This window comes from Choloepus didactylus, chromosome 27, assembly GCF_015220235.1.
Source record: "Choloepus didactylus isolate mChoDid1 chromosome 27, mChoDid1.pri, whole genome shotgun sequence".
In the NCBI taxonomy this organism is placed as follows: domain Eukaryota; kingdom Metazoa; phylum Chordata; class Mammalia; order Pilosa; family Megalonychidae; genus Choloepus; species Choloepus didactylus.
In genome coordinates this window covers 1,091,341-1,106,204 of record NC_051333.1, presented here as the reverse complement: position 1 = coordinate 1,106,204, position 14,864 = coordinate 1,091,341, and the positions used below count along the sequence as shown (strand labels likewise).

Here is a 14,864-nt window from a genome sequence, read left to right as displayed (position 1 = left end):
TATGATGGCCATACTTTGCTTGCTCATGAATTATGTATGGGGCATGACTCCAAGGTTTGTTTCATAAGGAACCACCATAATCGAAATGGTGACTGTGGAGACAGCATATCTAGGAGTAAAGTTTCAAGATCTCATCTGGATAGATCAAGTGTGAAAGGCCAGTCACACATCTAATTGGACATGCTGAGTAGGTAGATAAATTTTTTAATTAATTCCTGATTTAAGGTGGGAGCTAGTGATATAAATCTGAGAGTGATTAAAACAGAGGCTGTATCATCAGACTTGAGAGTGTATGAGCTTCCCAAAGACTGACAAGAAGGGAGAGCTGGGAACTGAGCTCTGAGTGCACACCCATGTCTGTTTCCTTCTATGTCCTCCTTCCCATGATTCTAACACACCCAGTTGTTTCTGGTCTCATTCCTTTGGCACTTGCTGTACTTTCTACTTGAATATTTTAAATGCAGCTCTCCCCATGGCTGGTTGCTTCCCATTCTCCTTGTGTCAGTTATTATTGCCACAGAAAATCTCCTACATCCAGCCCATCTAACTGTCCTTGCAGGCATCAGTTGAAACATTTCAAACTCCTTGCTCTATTCAATCTCCATGCCTCACATTCTTCCCATCCACTACCTCATTATTTTGACTGCCACATTTACAGCAAATGTTTTCATTTTGTTTTACCATCCTAGGTCCAATTTCCCAACAGACACAGCACAGGGAGGGTAGCAATATCAAGAAAGATCATCCAATATTTTCAAAATTTGGCCTGGGAGGAGAGATTTAGGTGCATTTACGTGGTGTGTGAAAAGAAAATAACTTTCTCCCTTTATTTACTGTCATTTTCTACTGATGTGGTGTGCAGCCAAGCTAAGACCTCCAAGGAAGTTTCAAAACTACTGTCTCTGTGGCAAGAGGAGTGAGTTCTGTGGTTCAGGATTGGGTCCAGAAAGGAGTCAATTCTCCATCAACTCTTGTCCTCGTAAGCCACTGGAATAAGATGGCGTCAACCCACAGGTGAAAGGAACAGAAGACTAAGGGGAATGAGGGTGTACATGAAAGGACTGGAGTCAATGGTAGGGAGATAGGGAAACACAGAATAAAGTTTTGATATCTCTTTCATCAAAAGCCCCCTGGCGTCAATGATGGCACATCATCCCACCCACAGGGGATGGTTTTGTATCTAGAAATGTAAGGGCAGTGGGAACAGGTCTAGGAAAAGATGAAGGAGAGAAATCTGAGCGAGAGACACATTGGCTCATGGATTTGGGACCCGCTGCTGGGCCCTTGACAAGGGAAGGGGCTAGAAGGGGTGTGGGGTGAGGGCGTGAGAGGAACGCTCAAGTCACGTGACCCTTGCACAACTTACATCCAGAACTCAAGGTTTCTTCTTCTCGCGCACCAGGCATTGCTTCACCATCATTTGTCTTGAAACGGGGTGTCCCCCAGAAGGGGAAAATTGGGGAAGTCTATCTGGCTCTGCTCAAGGAAACCGCTTTAGGGTGGCCCTGAAGGTCTTTACACTTCCAGATAGGGAAGGAAAGACTGGAGCATCACTGCGCAAGGAAACTGAAATCCAGGCACATCTAAAATAAGGACAGTGTCTGCATTATACTCTGCCAGAGGTTCCTGACCCTTGTGCTTCCTAGTTTCTTCGCCATCCCCATCTCTGCAGCTGCGGCCACTGCCTCAAATTTCGGCGCGGTCGGAACTACATTACCCAGGAGGCGCCACGGCCCGGGGCCGTGCTCATCCAATGAAAAAGAAGGTTTCGTGTCGGCGACCCGCGTCGGGGCGGAACTTCCGGCGTCGTCCTCGTGGCCATCCTTTGGGCCACTGGTTGGGGCAGTGGGTCTCTGGAGAGGCTCCCGCGCGCCGGGACGGGCCTGAGGTAATGAGCGGGACGGAGAGGCGGGAGGCGGGTGTGAGGGCGGAGGCGTCCCCGCGGTGTCCCCGCCTCTGGGTGGGGCAGGGCCGGCAACGTGCGGCCGCGGCCCTGGGGTCCCTGCACCCCCGACAGTGCCCCCTCGGCCCGACCCTCCGCCCGGCGTCTGCGGGAACCGGCTGTGAGGGGCCGAGGCCCCGGGGAAGGGCGGCCGACAGCGTCCTGCGTTCTGAGGGCGCCGCGAGGCTTGGACAGGCGGACTCCGTCTGTGCTTCCCGCGTCTCCCGAGGCTGCTGGGGGCGGGGACGGGCTGGTGGGGCTGGGGTGAGGAGGCCAGTGCGGGGGCGGACGGGAGAGCCCTGGGGGGACTGGAGCACCGAGGCGGCGGCAGAGCGGGGAGGGGTGAGTCAATCTGCAGTGAAAGCTTGGGCAGGACTTCCTGCTGCATCGTGAGGCCCATCCCGGTTTGTTGTTGTTGTTTTTCCTGAATACCTGGAAGGACTGAGAAGAGGGAGCACGTTTCATGGGGAAGGTTAGCTGTTGGGTTTTGGACATGGTGGTTCTGAGATGTCCCCGAGAGGTGGTGTCACACGGGCATCTGAACACTCCTGTCTGGGGTCCTGGGAGGAGTCATTGGTGGAGATACCCAAGGGGTGGTGGGTGGTGGCTTGGACCAGGGCAAGGCCTGGGGCTCATAGTTAGGAAAGAGGATCTTAGAGGTGTTATTTCCCATCAGGCCCTGGGTGAGGAGGGGAGAGGCGGGCGGGGCTGGAGGTTGGGGTGGATTCCTGTGTCCAGAGTGGCTCTGGCCTGTGTCTGCAGGAGAGCAGGATGTAAGGAACTGGGCCTGTGCTGGCCGCCGAGGTGTGCACTTTCCACTCCAGGCTCAGCAGGCCCCTTTCCTCTTGTGTGGAGGTAGCAGCCCTGTCCCAGATGAGACACATCCGTGTAAGGTTCCCCTGCCCTCAGGGCAGAGGCCAATGGAAGGGCTTCCAGCAGGGCAGCCTTCAAGGGAGTGTGTAGGAGACCCGCAGGTTGCCCAAAGGAGTAGTCTCTCCACCGTCTCCGCAGCCCAAACCCCCAGGTTATTAAATTTGGAATATTTTAAACAAGTTCTCATTTAAGCACAAGTGGATCAAAATCTCTCTGAACAAGCAGAGAGACAGACAAAATTAATGATGTGTGGATTTAACAAGCGAAATTTATGCAAGCATTTAATAATTGAAGTGTTGATATATTAGTAAGTATAGGTATTAAGCTCAATATTAAAGTCAAACATTTTAAATATCACAGTCTCTTAAATAGCTGAAAAGCATGTGACAAAACATCCAAGGTTTCAAAACTTTTCAGTTCATTTGCACTGAAAACATTAAAAAAGAGTTAATTATGTGGAAAGTGAGAGATGATAGTACAAGTGGGTTTGATAGAAACAAAAACCTTATTGGGTGGTTACCATTTGAATCCTCATTTTACAGATGACAACAGTGGGGGCACAGGGAGGTCAGGTAGTGGTCCAAGGCCCCACAGCTGCTGAGAGGCATCACTGTGGGCTGAGGCCCAGATGTTAGACAGTCAGGTCACCTTACTTAAGGCTTGGGCAGATGTGAGGGATGTCGGATGAGCCTTTGGGGCCGTACTATGGTCACATCCTTTTCATGGCCTTGCTCTTCCCATAGGTTCTTATGGCTGCGAAAGTGCTTATAGAGCATGCGGAGGTAAGTAGGGGGTGTCCCAGTCCCCCACTTCACTCTCCTCCTATGTGGTCTCCAGGAATGTGGGTCCTTTGCCTGCTACTTTCCCTGCCGTGTCATGTGAGCAACCTGGAAGGTGATCGCCCAAGGCACAGCAACCTGAATCCATGCCAGGGGCTGTAGGGAGAGGTTTCCGTTTCTGACACCCGGTGGAGTTAGGTGCAGAGGGCACAGTGATCCCTACTGGACTCGCTGCCAGTGACGGTGAGCTAAGAATGCCCAGGCTTCAGGTCTCTGTTACGTCTGGTGGAAACACAGAGGAAGAAATGAGACTTAGGCTAAGGGTATTACGTTGGAAAGCTGGACCTCTCTTTTTAGGATAGTGAGTACTGTAGAAGTTTTGGAGCAGAGGAGGTAAGTGGTCTGATCCAGTCTTAACAAGTTTCCTCTGCTACAGAGTAGAGAACAGACTGTGGGGTTGAGGTTAGACGCAAGGAGGCCAGGAAGAGGCTGCTGCAGGAGTCCAGGTATGTGTTGGTGGTGGCTAGACCGGAGTGGTGGCTGTGGATGTGGAGATATGGTTAGATTCTGCATTTGTGTTTTAAGCAATTCCAACTAGACTTTCTGTTTTGAAAGGTGGGAAAGAAACATGGAAGAGCCTGGGAGTGATCCCATGGTGTTTGGCCTTAGCGACTGAAAGCAGAGAAGTGATATAAACAGATAGGGAATTCTGTAGTGTTCCAGAGACCCTCCCCACCCCGATGGGTTTGTCAAATCAGCACCTGATCCCACAGGAATTCAGGTGAAGGATCTAGACTGGAGATACCCTTAAGGCAGCTATTTCGTGGACCTAGATGCAGCTTTGGGTTGGTAGGAGGAGGAGAGAACTTCGGGCTGCTGAGGCAGTCGTGTTGGTAACAAAGCAATGGAGTTTGGTTCTCTTCTTTGGCCACATGGAAGGAGGTCATGGGCTTTGGAAAAAATGAGAGACCTTGGTGGCCATGGAGAAGGTGGGTGGTACTGAGAAAAGCCTGACTGGTGGCCAAAGCTTTCGTGGGAGAGTGGATGCAAGATGGCTGTGGAGGCAAAGCACTAAGTGAACTAAGGTGGCTGTGAGGCTGGCATTGTTGCTTATTTACCCCACTCCAGGATTGCTGGCTTTTGTTAAGCCCTTCTTGGGCCTGGGCAGCTTCACAAAGGCTGACAGATTACCTCTGGATCTGATGGGTCATCAGGCAGAATCAAGAGGTCTGGTTTGGGAGACCATTAGAGGATGCCTGAGGCTGGTGAGGAAACAGCTTTGCAACACAGAGTGGAAGAGGGCCAGGAATATCTGGTTCCTGAAGATAGTTCTGGGTAGCGGAGATGAAGCATGAGAACAGGCCATGTAGAGTGGCTTTCAGACTTGGGCTGGGGGCTGCACCTGGCAGTGGGGACCAGTGGAGGTCCTCATTGGCAGGAGGGGATCTGACTGCATTTACCAAGCACCCTCTGATGCCGTGTGCAGGAGAGAAGTCAGGGAGATGCGTATGTGTTTGGGATGGTGGTGTCAGTGAGGGGTCAGGATGGAGGGAGGTGGGGTCAGTTAGCAGTGCATGTTCTGAGAGAATACATACTGATGGCCCCAGGATCCTTTTACTAAGGACTTGACGTAGAATGGAGACTCAGATTTGGTTATGACTGGAAAGCACAATCTTGGGGATTGGGGTCAGCTGGCTGGCAGCAGAGGGCAGAACACTGTGCTCCAGACCCAGAGCTTGGGTGGCCTCAGTCTGTCCACTGGCCTTTTGTTGGCTGTGGTTGTGTGCGGGGATCAGTGGCACATGAGCAGAGAGTGGACACCAGTGGCCCAGGGCCTGGGATCACTTCTGACTTGGGGGACTGGGGAGGAGGGTGAGAGCAAGGGGTGCATGTTTGGGGAGTGCTTGGACTGTGGGGAAGGAAGCTGCACATCACCTCATGTGTCCCCATCGTGGCAGGGCCATGTGACCTTTGAGGACGTGGCCGTGTACTTCTCCCAGGAGGAGTGGGGGCTCCTTGATGAGGCGCAGCGATGCCTGTACCGCGATGTGATGCTGGAGAACTTTGCACTTACGGCCTCCTTGGGTAAGGTCCACACATCACCTCACATCCTGGGTTGGGCTCTGCTCTTCCCCATTTCCCTAAGATCAGGTCTTTCCTTCCCTAAACTGGACCCTGGGCTCTGCTTCCTTCCCCAGTTTCCTGGAATAGCTGTTGGGGACGTAGGGTGGGGCTTTGTCCTCTACCCCCTTCCCTGGCTGCCCCGAGACCTGCTGCCTCAGCAGCCTTGCAGGACAGAGTGTGGGGTTTAGGGGTCTGTCAGTTACCCTCATGGATCTCTCACTTCTTAGCCTCTTTCTGGCTGGGTGACGCTGACCAGTTCTGTGGCAGTGCTGTGCTCCAAGTCCTGCCTCCTTCCTCTAACTGACATGCCCTCTGGCTTGGCTGTGTCAGGAATTGAGGCAGCAATATGATTACTACTAGCCTGGGTTGTTCCAGAGAGAACCTCCAATATTCCCTTTATAATATTTAGTGTTTTTCCTGGGATCTGTCACATGTTGGGTCTCGGTGGTCCAGTGCAGGCCATTCATTTTCTCCTCTTCTTTAGGATGTGTGTCTTCCAGGACCCATGAAGTTACCCATGTGGAGTGGTGGAGAGAGCCCTGGTTGCCTGACCAAGGAGTTGTGACTCCAGCCTCACCAAGAGGTGCTTGGAGGGGGCATGGTGGTGATGAGTGGAAGTTGGGAGAGGGTATCAATTCAGAGCTGGGTGCAAATCTACCAGGAAACTTTCGGTGTTGCCTAATATTTTGGTGCCATGGCAAGTGACCATAGCTGATTCCCATCTTTCCTTCCCAAGTGACCCGCTTTTCATTGTACTGTGCCATGACCCCGGGCTTACTCCTACCTCTCTGTGCCTGCCCCTCCTCAGTCCCCCTTGTTCCTTTCCCTGATGCCTCTGCAGTGCTCTCTCATGTGGCCTTCACGTAACGTGCCCTGAGGTAGGCACCTGTGCTTTTACAGCCCTTGATGCCGGCTGCTCAGGTGCTGACATTTCTGGGCCTGGACATGCCCTGCGGCACGGCACTCACCTGTCACTCCCGGGAAGACCGCACGCAGCCATTTGAAGAAAAGTGCTTTGGAATCCCTGCCTTTGTTCTGTGTGCTGCTCTCCAGCCTTATGTTCTTGGTCCTCATGAGGCTTCCCCAGTTCTGGACTTGTTCAATCCAGCAGTACATGCTGGGTGCCTTTTCACCCTACTCAGCCCCTCAACCTGCCAGCAGTCCATGCAGTCATTAATAGGTGTCAGATACATGCTTGTGATGGGGCTGCCCCCTACCACCAAAGTCTATATGCACCTCACCTGCATTTCTCTGTTTTCAGGTTATTGGCTTGGAGTGGAGGCTGAAGAGGCTCCTTTTGAGCAGAGTGTTTCTGTAGAAGGAGGGTCTCAGATTGGGAATCCCAAGACAGGTCCATCCACCCAGAAGGGTCAACTTGGTGCGATGTGTGGCCCTGTCTTCAAAGGTATTTTACAAGTGGCCCTGCATCAGGGAGCCCATCTTGGGCAGAACCCATACACGTATGGGGCATGTGGGAAACAGTTCAGCACAGACCTTCACCAGCAACAGAAGCTGCGTAACAGAGATAAACCCTTAAGAAGAGAACGGGGCAGGGTCTCTACTGTGAAGAGACATAGAGCCCACATGTCAGAGAAGCCCTTTCAATGCAGGGAATGTGGAAAGGACTTTATGACCAGCTCAGGTCTTCTCCAGCATCAGGTGACTCACAGCAGCAGGGAGCCACACAGGAACCCTGAGTGTTGGGAGGCCTTTCACACTGGAAAAAGACATTACAAATGCAGTGAATGTGGGAAAGCTTTTAGTCAAAAATACTTACTGGTTCAGCACCAGAGACTACACACTGGAGAAAAGCCTTTTGAATGCAGTGAATGTGGTAAACTATTTAGCCATAAATCCAACTTTTTTATACACCAGATAGTTCACACTGGAGAAAGGCCTTATGGGTGCAGCGAATGTGGGAAATCCTTTAGCCGCAACGCTGACCTCATCCAGCACCGGAGAGTTCACACTGGAGAAAAGCCTTTTACATGCAGTGAATGTGGAAAAGCCTTTAGGCATAATTCCACACTTTCTCAGCATCAGAGAATCCACACTGGAGAAAAGCCTTATGAGTGCAGCAAATGTGGGAAATTTTTTAGCTTCAGCTCCAGCCTCATGAAACATCAGAGAGTTCACACTGGAGAAAGGCCTTATGGGTGCAGTGAATGTGGGAAATCCTTTAGCCACAAGCCTGGACTCATTAATCATTGGAGAGTTCATACTGGAGAAAAACCATATGAATGTGGAGAATGTGGGAAATTTTTTAGCCAAAGTTCTAGCCTCATTCAGCACCGAAAAGTTCACACTGGAGAAAAGCCTTTTAAGTGCAATGAATGTGGAAGATGCTTTAGAGAAAATTCCAGCCTCATTAAACATCAGAGAGTTCATACTGGAGTGAAGCCTTATGAGTGCAGTGAGTGTGGCAAATGTTTTCGCCACAACTCTAGCCTTGTTAATCATCGGAGAATTCACACTGGAGAGAAGCCTTATGGGTGCAGTGATTGTGGGAGATTCTTCAGCCAACGCTTTAAACTCATTCAACACCAGAGAGTTCACACTGAAGAAAAATCTTGAGTGCAGCCAAGGTGGGAGAGCGTTTAGCCACAACTCTACACTTTTTGAGCACCAGAGGAATCATGCTGGAGAAAGTCCTTAATGTGTGAATGTGGGAATTTCTTCAGCCACCTCTTCAGCCTCGTTCAACTGCAGTGCATTTATACTGCATAAAGGCTTTTAAATGAGTTCAGTGAATGTTGAGAATCATTTATGAAATGGATCCACCTCATTCAGCACAAACGAGTTCATAACAGGCAAAGGTCTAATGGAGTCAACAAATGCTGAGAAGTCACCAGTGATCTGTGCTGATTCAGCAAGAGCAACCTCACAGTCCAGCTAGCCCTCATTAATGCATTGAAGGAGGGGGAAAGCTTCAGCCAAAGACATAACCTTGTTCGGGACCAGAAAGTTTGGACTGGTTCTGCTTGTGAGTCGCAGAGAACGTTGACTTTTTTGTGGACTCTGTTCGTGTCAGATGATAGTCATAGATTTATCTGGTTTCCAATTAACTCAACCCAGAAGCAACTTGCTTGTTATTGCACTGGTTTCTGCATTCATAAATGCCATATATTTTAAACCCCTTTTAATATTAAGGGTTGTAAGCACTGTTTGGGGCATATTGAGAATATAATTTGTTTCTACCACACTGAAGAAGTAAATAGCCTTTGTGGGTTCCCCTCAACTTTTTTTTGTCTTGTAGGAGATAGTAATATAGTAGAAAAGAGTTCTCAGTCCGATTTTCACCTCATTTGTAATGCCTGGGAAGTCCTGACGGGCTTTCTGAGTCTAATCTTGGCTTTGATGCCAGGATTACTTGTGGCCCCAGAGGAAACCTGGATGAGTGGGCAGTTGTTGGAATAGCTTCCACAGTGTCTGGGAAGAGAATGAATTGGATACTTCGATCCTAAGGGATGTTTCCCAGAACTCTCAAGGGGAAGCCATCCTCAAGGACCTGCCAAGGAGCTGCGTGTCCTGAAGTGCAGATTTCCCTAGGCAGGTAATCTGTCTGAAATAAAGACCAGGTGAGAACCATAATTAGTATAGAAAATTGGGTGCAAATAATAGGAAGTGGAGGGGTGTGCAGCAAACTAGAGTGGATATGCCCTTTCTAAATTTGCATCCAGTGATATTCCTGTGATTCAGACATCACTGTGAGGGTGTACAGAAATTCTCAGGAGCTACGGAGCTGTGCTTCTCCTGATGCAGATCTCACTGGCAGACCAAATAATGTTTTGTGGATTCATTTTGCTTCTTGGCTCATCTTAAGACTATTGCTGCATAGTCAAGGTAACCAGATCGACAGAAGTGAGATTCTGTATTCCAGACATTTGGCTTTTTTGACCCAGCCAAGTTTCTGGTGACTCAGATGAAAATAAACTCACCAGTTTTTTGCATCCTGTAAGTCTTTGGATCATGTTTGTGTTTTCATTTATTTCCAAGTATTTCCTAATTTCTCGGTGATTTCTTCATTCAGTTGGTTGTTTAATAGTATGTTGTATAATTTCACATATTTGTGAGTTTCCCAAATTTGTTTCTGTTGTTGGTTTCGAATTTCATTCCGTTGTGGTTGGAGAATGTACTTTGTATTATTTCTGTCTTTCTAAATTTATTGAAGGTTTTCTTATGGTTTCACATGTGGTGGCTGGGGTAGGATGAGAATTACTGATGTATTCCTCTTGGGAAGACAGCCCTCCGTGTGGGAGCTCAGCGAGCGGGAGCCCTGTGTTCTTGGCTGTACTTCTCCGGAGTGCAGTTTCCATTTCATCGAGTTGGGAGGGGATAAGGAGAGAGTGATTTTGGTTCAAATATCGGGCTCTTACTGTTCTTAGGAGTTTTTGCATGTTTTGTTGAATAAATGTTTCTTCATTGAGTCTGTGCCTTACGGACCATTTACAGAGACATTCAGTGGTTGTGTTTTGCAGCTTTTCACCAGTTTCACCGGGGAAGAAGTCCGTAAAGTTCCTCACACTGTCATGCTGGAAGTTGATCCAAATGTTTAACCTTTTAAGAACCTGCCAAATGGTTTTCTAAATGTTTATTACATTTCACATTCCCTCCTAAAGCAGATTAGAATTCCAGTTTCTTCACATCCTTGCCGACAACTTTGCGTGTAAGACATGGGCCATTCATTTTAGCAATGACAGTAGGTGTTATAGTATTTCATTGTGGTTTTAATTTGCATTTCCCTAAATATTCAGTGTTGAGGATTTTTTTCCTGTGTTTGTTTCCCATTTATCATCTTTAGTGAAATGTCTGTTTAGATCTTTTGCCTATTGTTTTTTTGGTTGGTTCAATTTTATTAAGATAAATTCACATACCATACAAATCGTCCATGGTGTACAATCAGTTGTTCACAGTACCATTATATAGTTGTGCATTCATCACCACAATCAATTTTTGAACATTTTCATTTAACACACAAAAAAGAATAAGAATGAAAGTTAAAGTAAGAAAGAACACCCAAAGCATTCCATACTCCCCATCCCTTCCTATTTTCATTTACTTTTTGTCCTCTTTTTTTCTATTCATCTGTCCATACACTGGATGCAGGGAGTGTGAGCCACAAGGTTTTCACAATCACACAGTCACACAGTGTAAGCTATATAGTTATATTACATTTGTCTTTAAGAATAAAGGCTACCGGGTTGCAGTTCAACAGTTTCAGGTATTTCCTTCTAGCTATTCCAATACACTAAAAACTTAAAAGGAATGTCTATATAATGTATAAAGATAACCTCTAGAATGACCTCTGGACTCTATTTGAGAGCCCTCAGCCACTGAAACTTTGTTTCATTTCTCTTCCCCTTTTTGGTCCAAGAAGGCTTTCTCAATCCCACGATGACAGGGCAAAGCTCATTCCAATGAGTCATGTCCCATGTTGCCAGGGAGATTTCCACCCTTGGGAGTCATGTCCCACATAGTGGGGAGGGCAGTGAGTTTACCTGCAGAGGTGGCTTAGAGAGAGGAGCCACATCTGAGCAACAAAAGAGGTTCTCTGGGGGTGACTCTTAGGCACAATTTTAAGTAGGCTTAGCCTCTCCTTAGCAGTAACTAACTTTCATAAGGGCAAGCCCCAAGATTGAGGGCTTGGCCTTCTAAATTGGTAGCCCCCAATGCTTGTGAGAATACCATTAATTCCCCAGGTGAGGAAATTTAATATTTCCACATTTTCCCCCAGTCCATCATGGGGGGTACCCGTGATCTCTGTGCCCCTTTTCTTGGGACACAGCCCAAGCCCAGTATTCTGAGCTCAGCTGTCTCCAAAAGCCTCTGTTTTTTGTTTTTTTTTTTTTTTTACTCTGTCAGCCCCACCTCCTCTTTGTCAGGAGCAACCTCAGGGTTCCTTTTCTGCTTGCTCCAGGTTTATCTGTGCTTGTAACTTGTATTCAGAAGTCCAAATTTGTTAATTAAAACCACGATTGGAACTTGGGTGAGTTACTTTCCCTGCTTCAGATAGCCTACTTCTTTTTTCCACAGGGAAGTGTTACAACTCAGCTTGCCTTGCCAGTGGGGGAGCGGTGCTAGCTCCACAGTTTGGGGATCTTGACTTACAGTTCTATGCTGTGACCTCAGTCATTCCACCCATTCCAGGCCGATGTATGATGTGTATCCAGTCACGGCTGTCCTCCAACAGTTCCAAACTATTTCGTAGTTGTTCCCGGATATTTACTAGTTGCTCTAGAGGACTAACTAAATTCCATACCTTTTTATGTCACCTTCTTGCTCCACCTCCTGTCTTGTTTTAACTGGTTGGTTTCACATTATTATTTAGAGAGTTCTTAATATATCTCTGGATATAAATTCCTTATTTGTTATGTAATTTGCAGTATTTTCTCACAGCCTATGGTTTGTCTTTTCTTTTATTAACAGTATCTTTTCTGGAGCTGAATTGCTTAATTTTGAAGAAGTTTTTTCCCTTAGTTCCCAGGTAACTTCTCCCATGTTTTCTTCTAGAAGTTATATAATTTTGGGTTTTCCATCTACATGTCTAATCAATTTTGAGATAATTTTTGAGTGTGTACTATGGTCAGAGTTCTTTTTTCTTAAATACAGGTATCTACTGCTCTAGAAAAATTTGTTGAAAATACTGTACTTCCTCCACTGAATTTCTTTTGTACCTTTTTTTCAAAATCATTTGATTATAGGTACGTTTTATGGTTTTAACTCCAATGTTTAGGTCTTTGATCCATTTTGAGTTAATTTTTGTATAGGGTGTGAATAGAGGTTCTCTTTCATTCTTTTGGGTATGGGTATTCAGTCCTCCAAGCACCATTTGTTGAAGAGGCTGCTCTGTCCCAGTTAAGTCAACTTGACTGCCTTTTCAAAAATCAATTGTCTTTTTTTTAAATAATTCAATTTTATTGAGATATATTCACATACCATACAGTCATACAAAGCATACAATCAATTGTTCACATTACCACCATATAGTGCATCCATCACCAAAATTAATTTTTGAACATTTTCATTACCACACACACAAAAGTAATAAGGATAAAAATTAAAGTGAAGAAGAACAATTAAAGATCACTGGGTGTTTTTTTTTTTTTTTTGCCCCCATTTTTCTACTCATCCATCCATACACTGGACAAAGGGGAGTGTGGTCCTTATGGCTTTCCCAATCACATTGTCACCCCTCATAAGCTACATTTTTATAAAATTGTCTTCAAGATTCAAGGGTTCTGGGTTGTAGTTTGATAGTTTCAGGTATTTACCGCTAGCTATTCCAATTCATTAGAACCTAAAAAGGGCTATCTGTACTATGTGTAAGAGTGCCCAACAGAGTGACCTCTTGGCTCCTTTTGAAATCTCCCAGCCACTGAAACTTATTTCATTTCCTTTCACATCCCCCTTTTGGTCAAGAAGATGTTCTCTATCCCACGATGCTGGGTCCAGATTGCTCCCTGGGTCAATTGTCTTTTGATTAGAGGGTCCACTTCTAAACACTCAGCTCAATTCCATTGGTCAGTACATCTGTCTTTATGCCTGTACCATGCTGTTTTGACCACTGTAGCTTTGTAATATACTTTAAACTCAGAAAGTGTGAGACCTCCCACTTCATTTTTCTTTCTTGAGATAATTTTAGCTATTTGGGGCCCCCTTACCTTCCAGATAAATTTGATTATTGACTTTTCTGTTTCTGAAAAGTAAGTTGTTGGAATTTTCATTGGTATTGCATTACATCTATAAATCAATTTGAGTAGAATTGACATTTTACTATATTTAGTCTTCTAATCCATGAACATGATATGTACTTCCATTTATTTAGGTTTTCCTTGATTTCTTTTAGCAATGCCTTGTAATTCCTGTGTGTAGGTCTTTTATGTCCCTGATAAATTTATTCCTAAATAATTGATTCTTTTGGTTGGTATTGTAAATGGAATTTTTTCTTGATTTCCTCCTGAGATTGCTCATTACTTGTGTGTAGAAACACTGCTGATTTTTGCATGTTGATCTTATATCCTGCTGCTTTGCTGTACTCATTTATTAGCTCTAGTAGCTTTGCTGTAGATTTTTCTGGATTTTCTGCATATAAGATCATGTAATCTGCAAACAGTGAAAGTTTTACTTCTTGTTTTCCAATTTAGATGCCTTTTATTTCTTTTTCTTGCATAATTGCTCCAGGTAGAACTTCCAGCATGATGTTGAATAACAATGGTGACTGGGCATCGTTGTCATGTTCCTGATCTTAGAGGGAAAACTTTCAGTCTTTTCCCATTGAGGATGATGTTAGCCGTGGATTTTTCACAGATTCCCTTTTTCATGTTGAGGAAGTTTCCTTCTATTCCTATCCTTTGAAGTGTTTCCTCAAGAAAGGATGCTGATTTTTGTCAAATGCCTTTTCTGCATAAATCAAGATGATCATGTGCTTTTTCCCCTTTGATTTATTGATGTGGTTTATTACATTAATTGGTTGTCTTTTCTTGAACCACCCTTGCATACCTGGAATAAAACCCATTTGGTCATGGTGTATAATTCTTTTAATGTGCTGCTGGATTCAATTTGCAAGTATTTTGTTGAGGATTTTTGCATCTATATTCATTAAAGAGATTGGTCTGTAATTTTCTTGTAGTATCTTTGTCCGGTTTTGGTATTAGGGTAATGTTGACTTCAAAGAATGAGTTAAGTAACTTTCCCTCCTCTTCAATTTATTTTTGAAGAGTTTGAGCAGGACTTGTACTAATTCTTTCTTGAATGCTTGGTCGAATTCACATGTGAGGCCATGTGGTCCTGGACTATTCTTTTGGGGGAGGTTTTTGATGACTGATTGAATCTCTTGACTTGTGATTGGTTTGTTGAGGTCTTCTGTATCTTCTCAAGTTAATGTTGGTTGTTCATTCTTCTCTAGGAAGTTGTCCATTTTGTCTAAGTTGTATAGTTTGTTAGCATGTAGTTGCTCATAGTGTCTTACTGTTATCCCCTTTATTTCCACAGAGTCAGTAATTATGTCCCTCTCCCATTTCTGATTTTATTTATTTTTTATCCTCTCTTTTTGTCAGCCTAGCTAAAGGTTCATTGATTTTGTTGATTTTCGCAGAGAACTAACTTCTGGTTTTGTTGATACTCTATTATTTTCCTGTTCTCAATTT

General features: G+C 45.6%; 1 protein-coding gene across 1 annotated transcript; it reads left to right on the top strand.

The window, feature by feature from the left end:
* Positions 1 to 1,823: 1,823 nt before the first annotated feature.
* On the top strand, positions 1,824 to 9,676 carry LOC119520951 (zinc finger protein 773-like). The gene is given in 6 exon segments (XM_037818838.1): positions 1,824 to 1,888; positions 3,559 to 3,597; positions 5,553 to 5,679; positions 6,203 to 6,301; positions 6,980 to 8,276; positions 8,278 to 9,676. Coding segments are annotated over 5 exon segments (1,653 nt in total). The 5' UTR covers positions 1,824 to 1,888; positions 3,559 to 3,564; the 3' UTR covers positions 8,375 to 9,676.
* Positions 9,677 to 14,864: the final 5,188 nt, after the last annotated feature.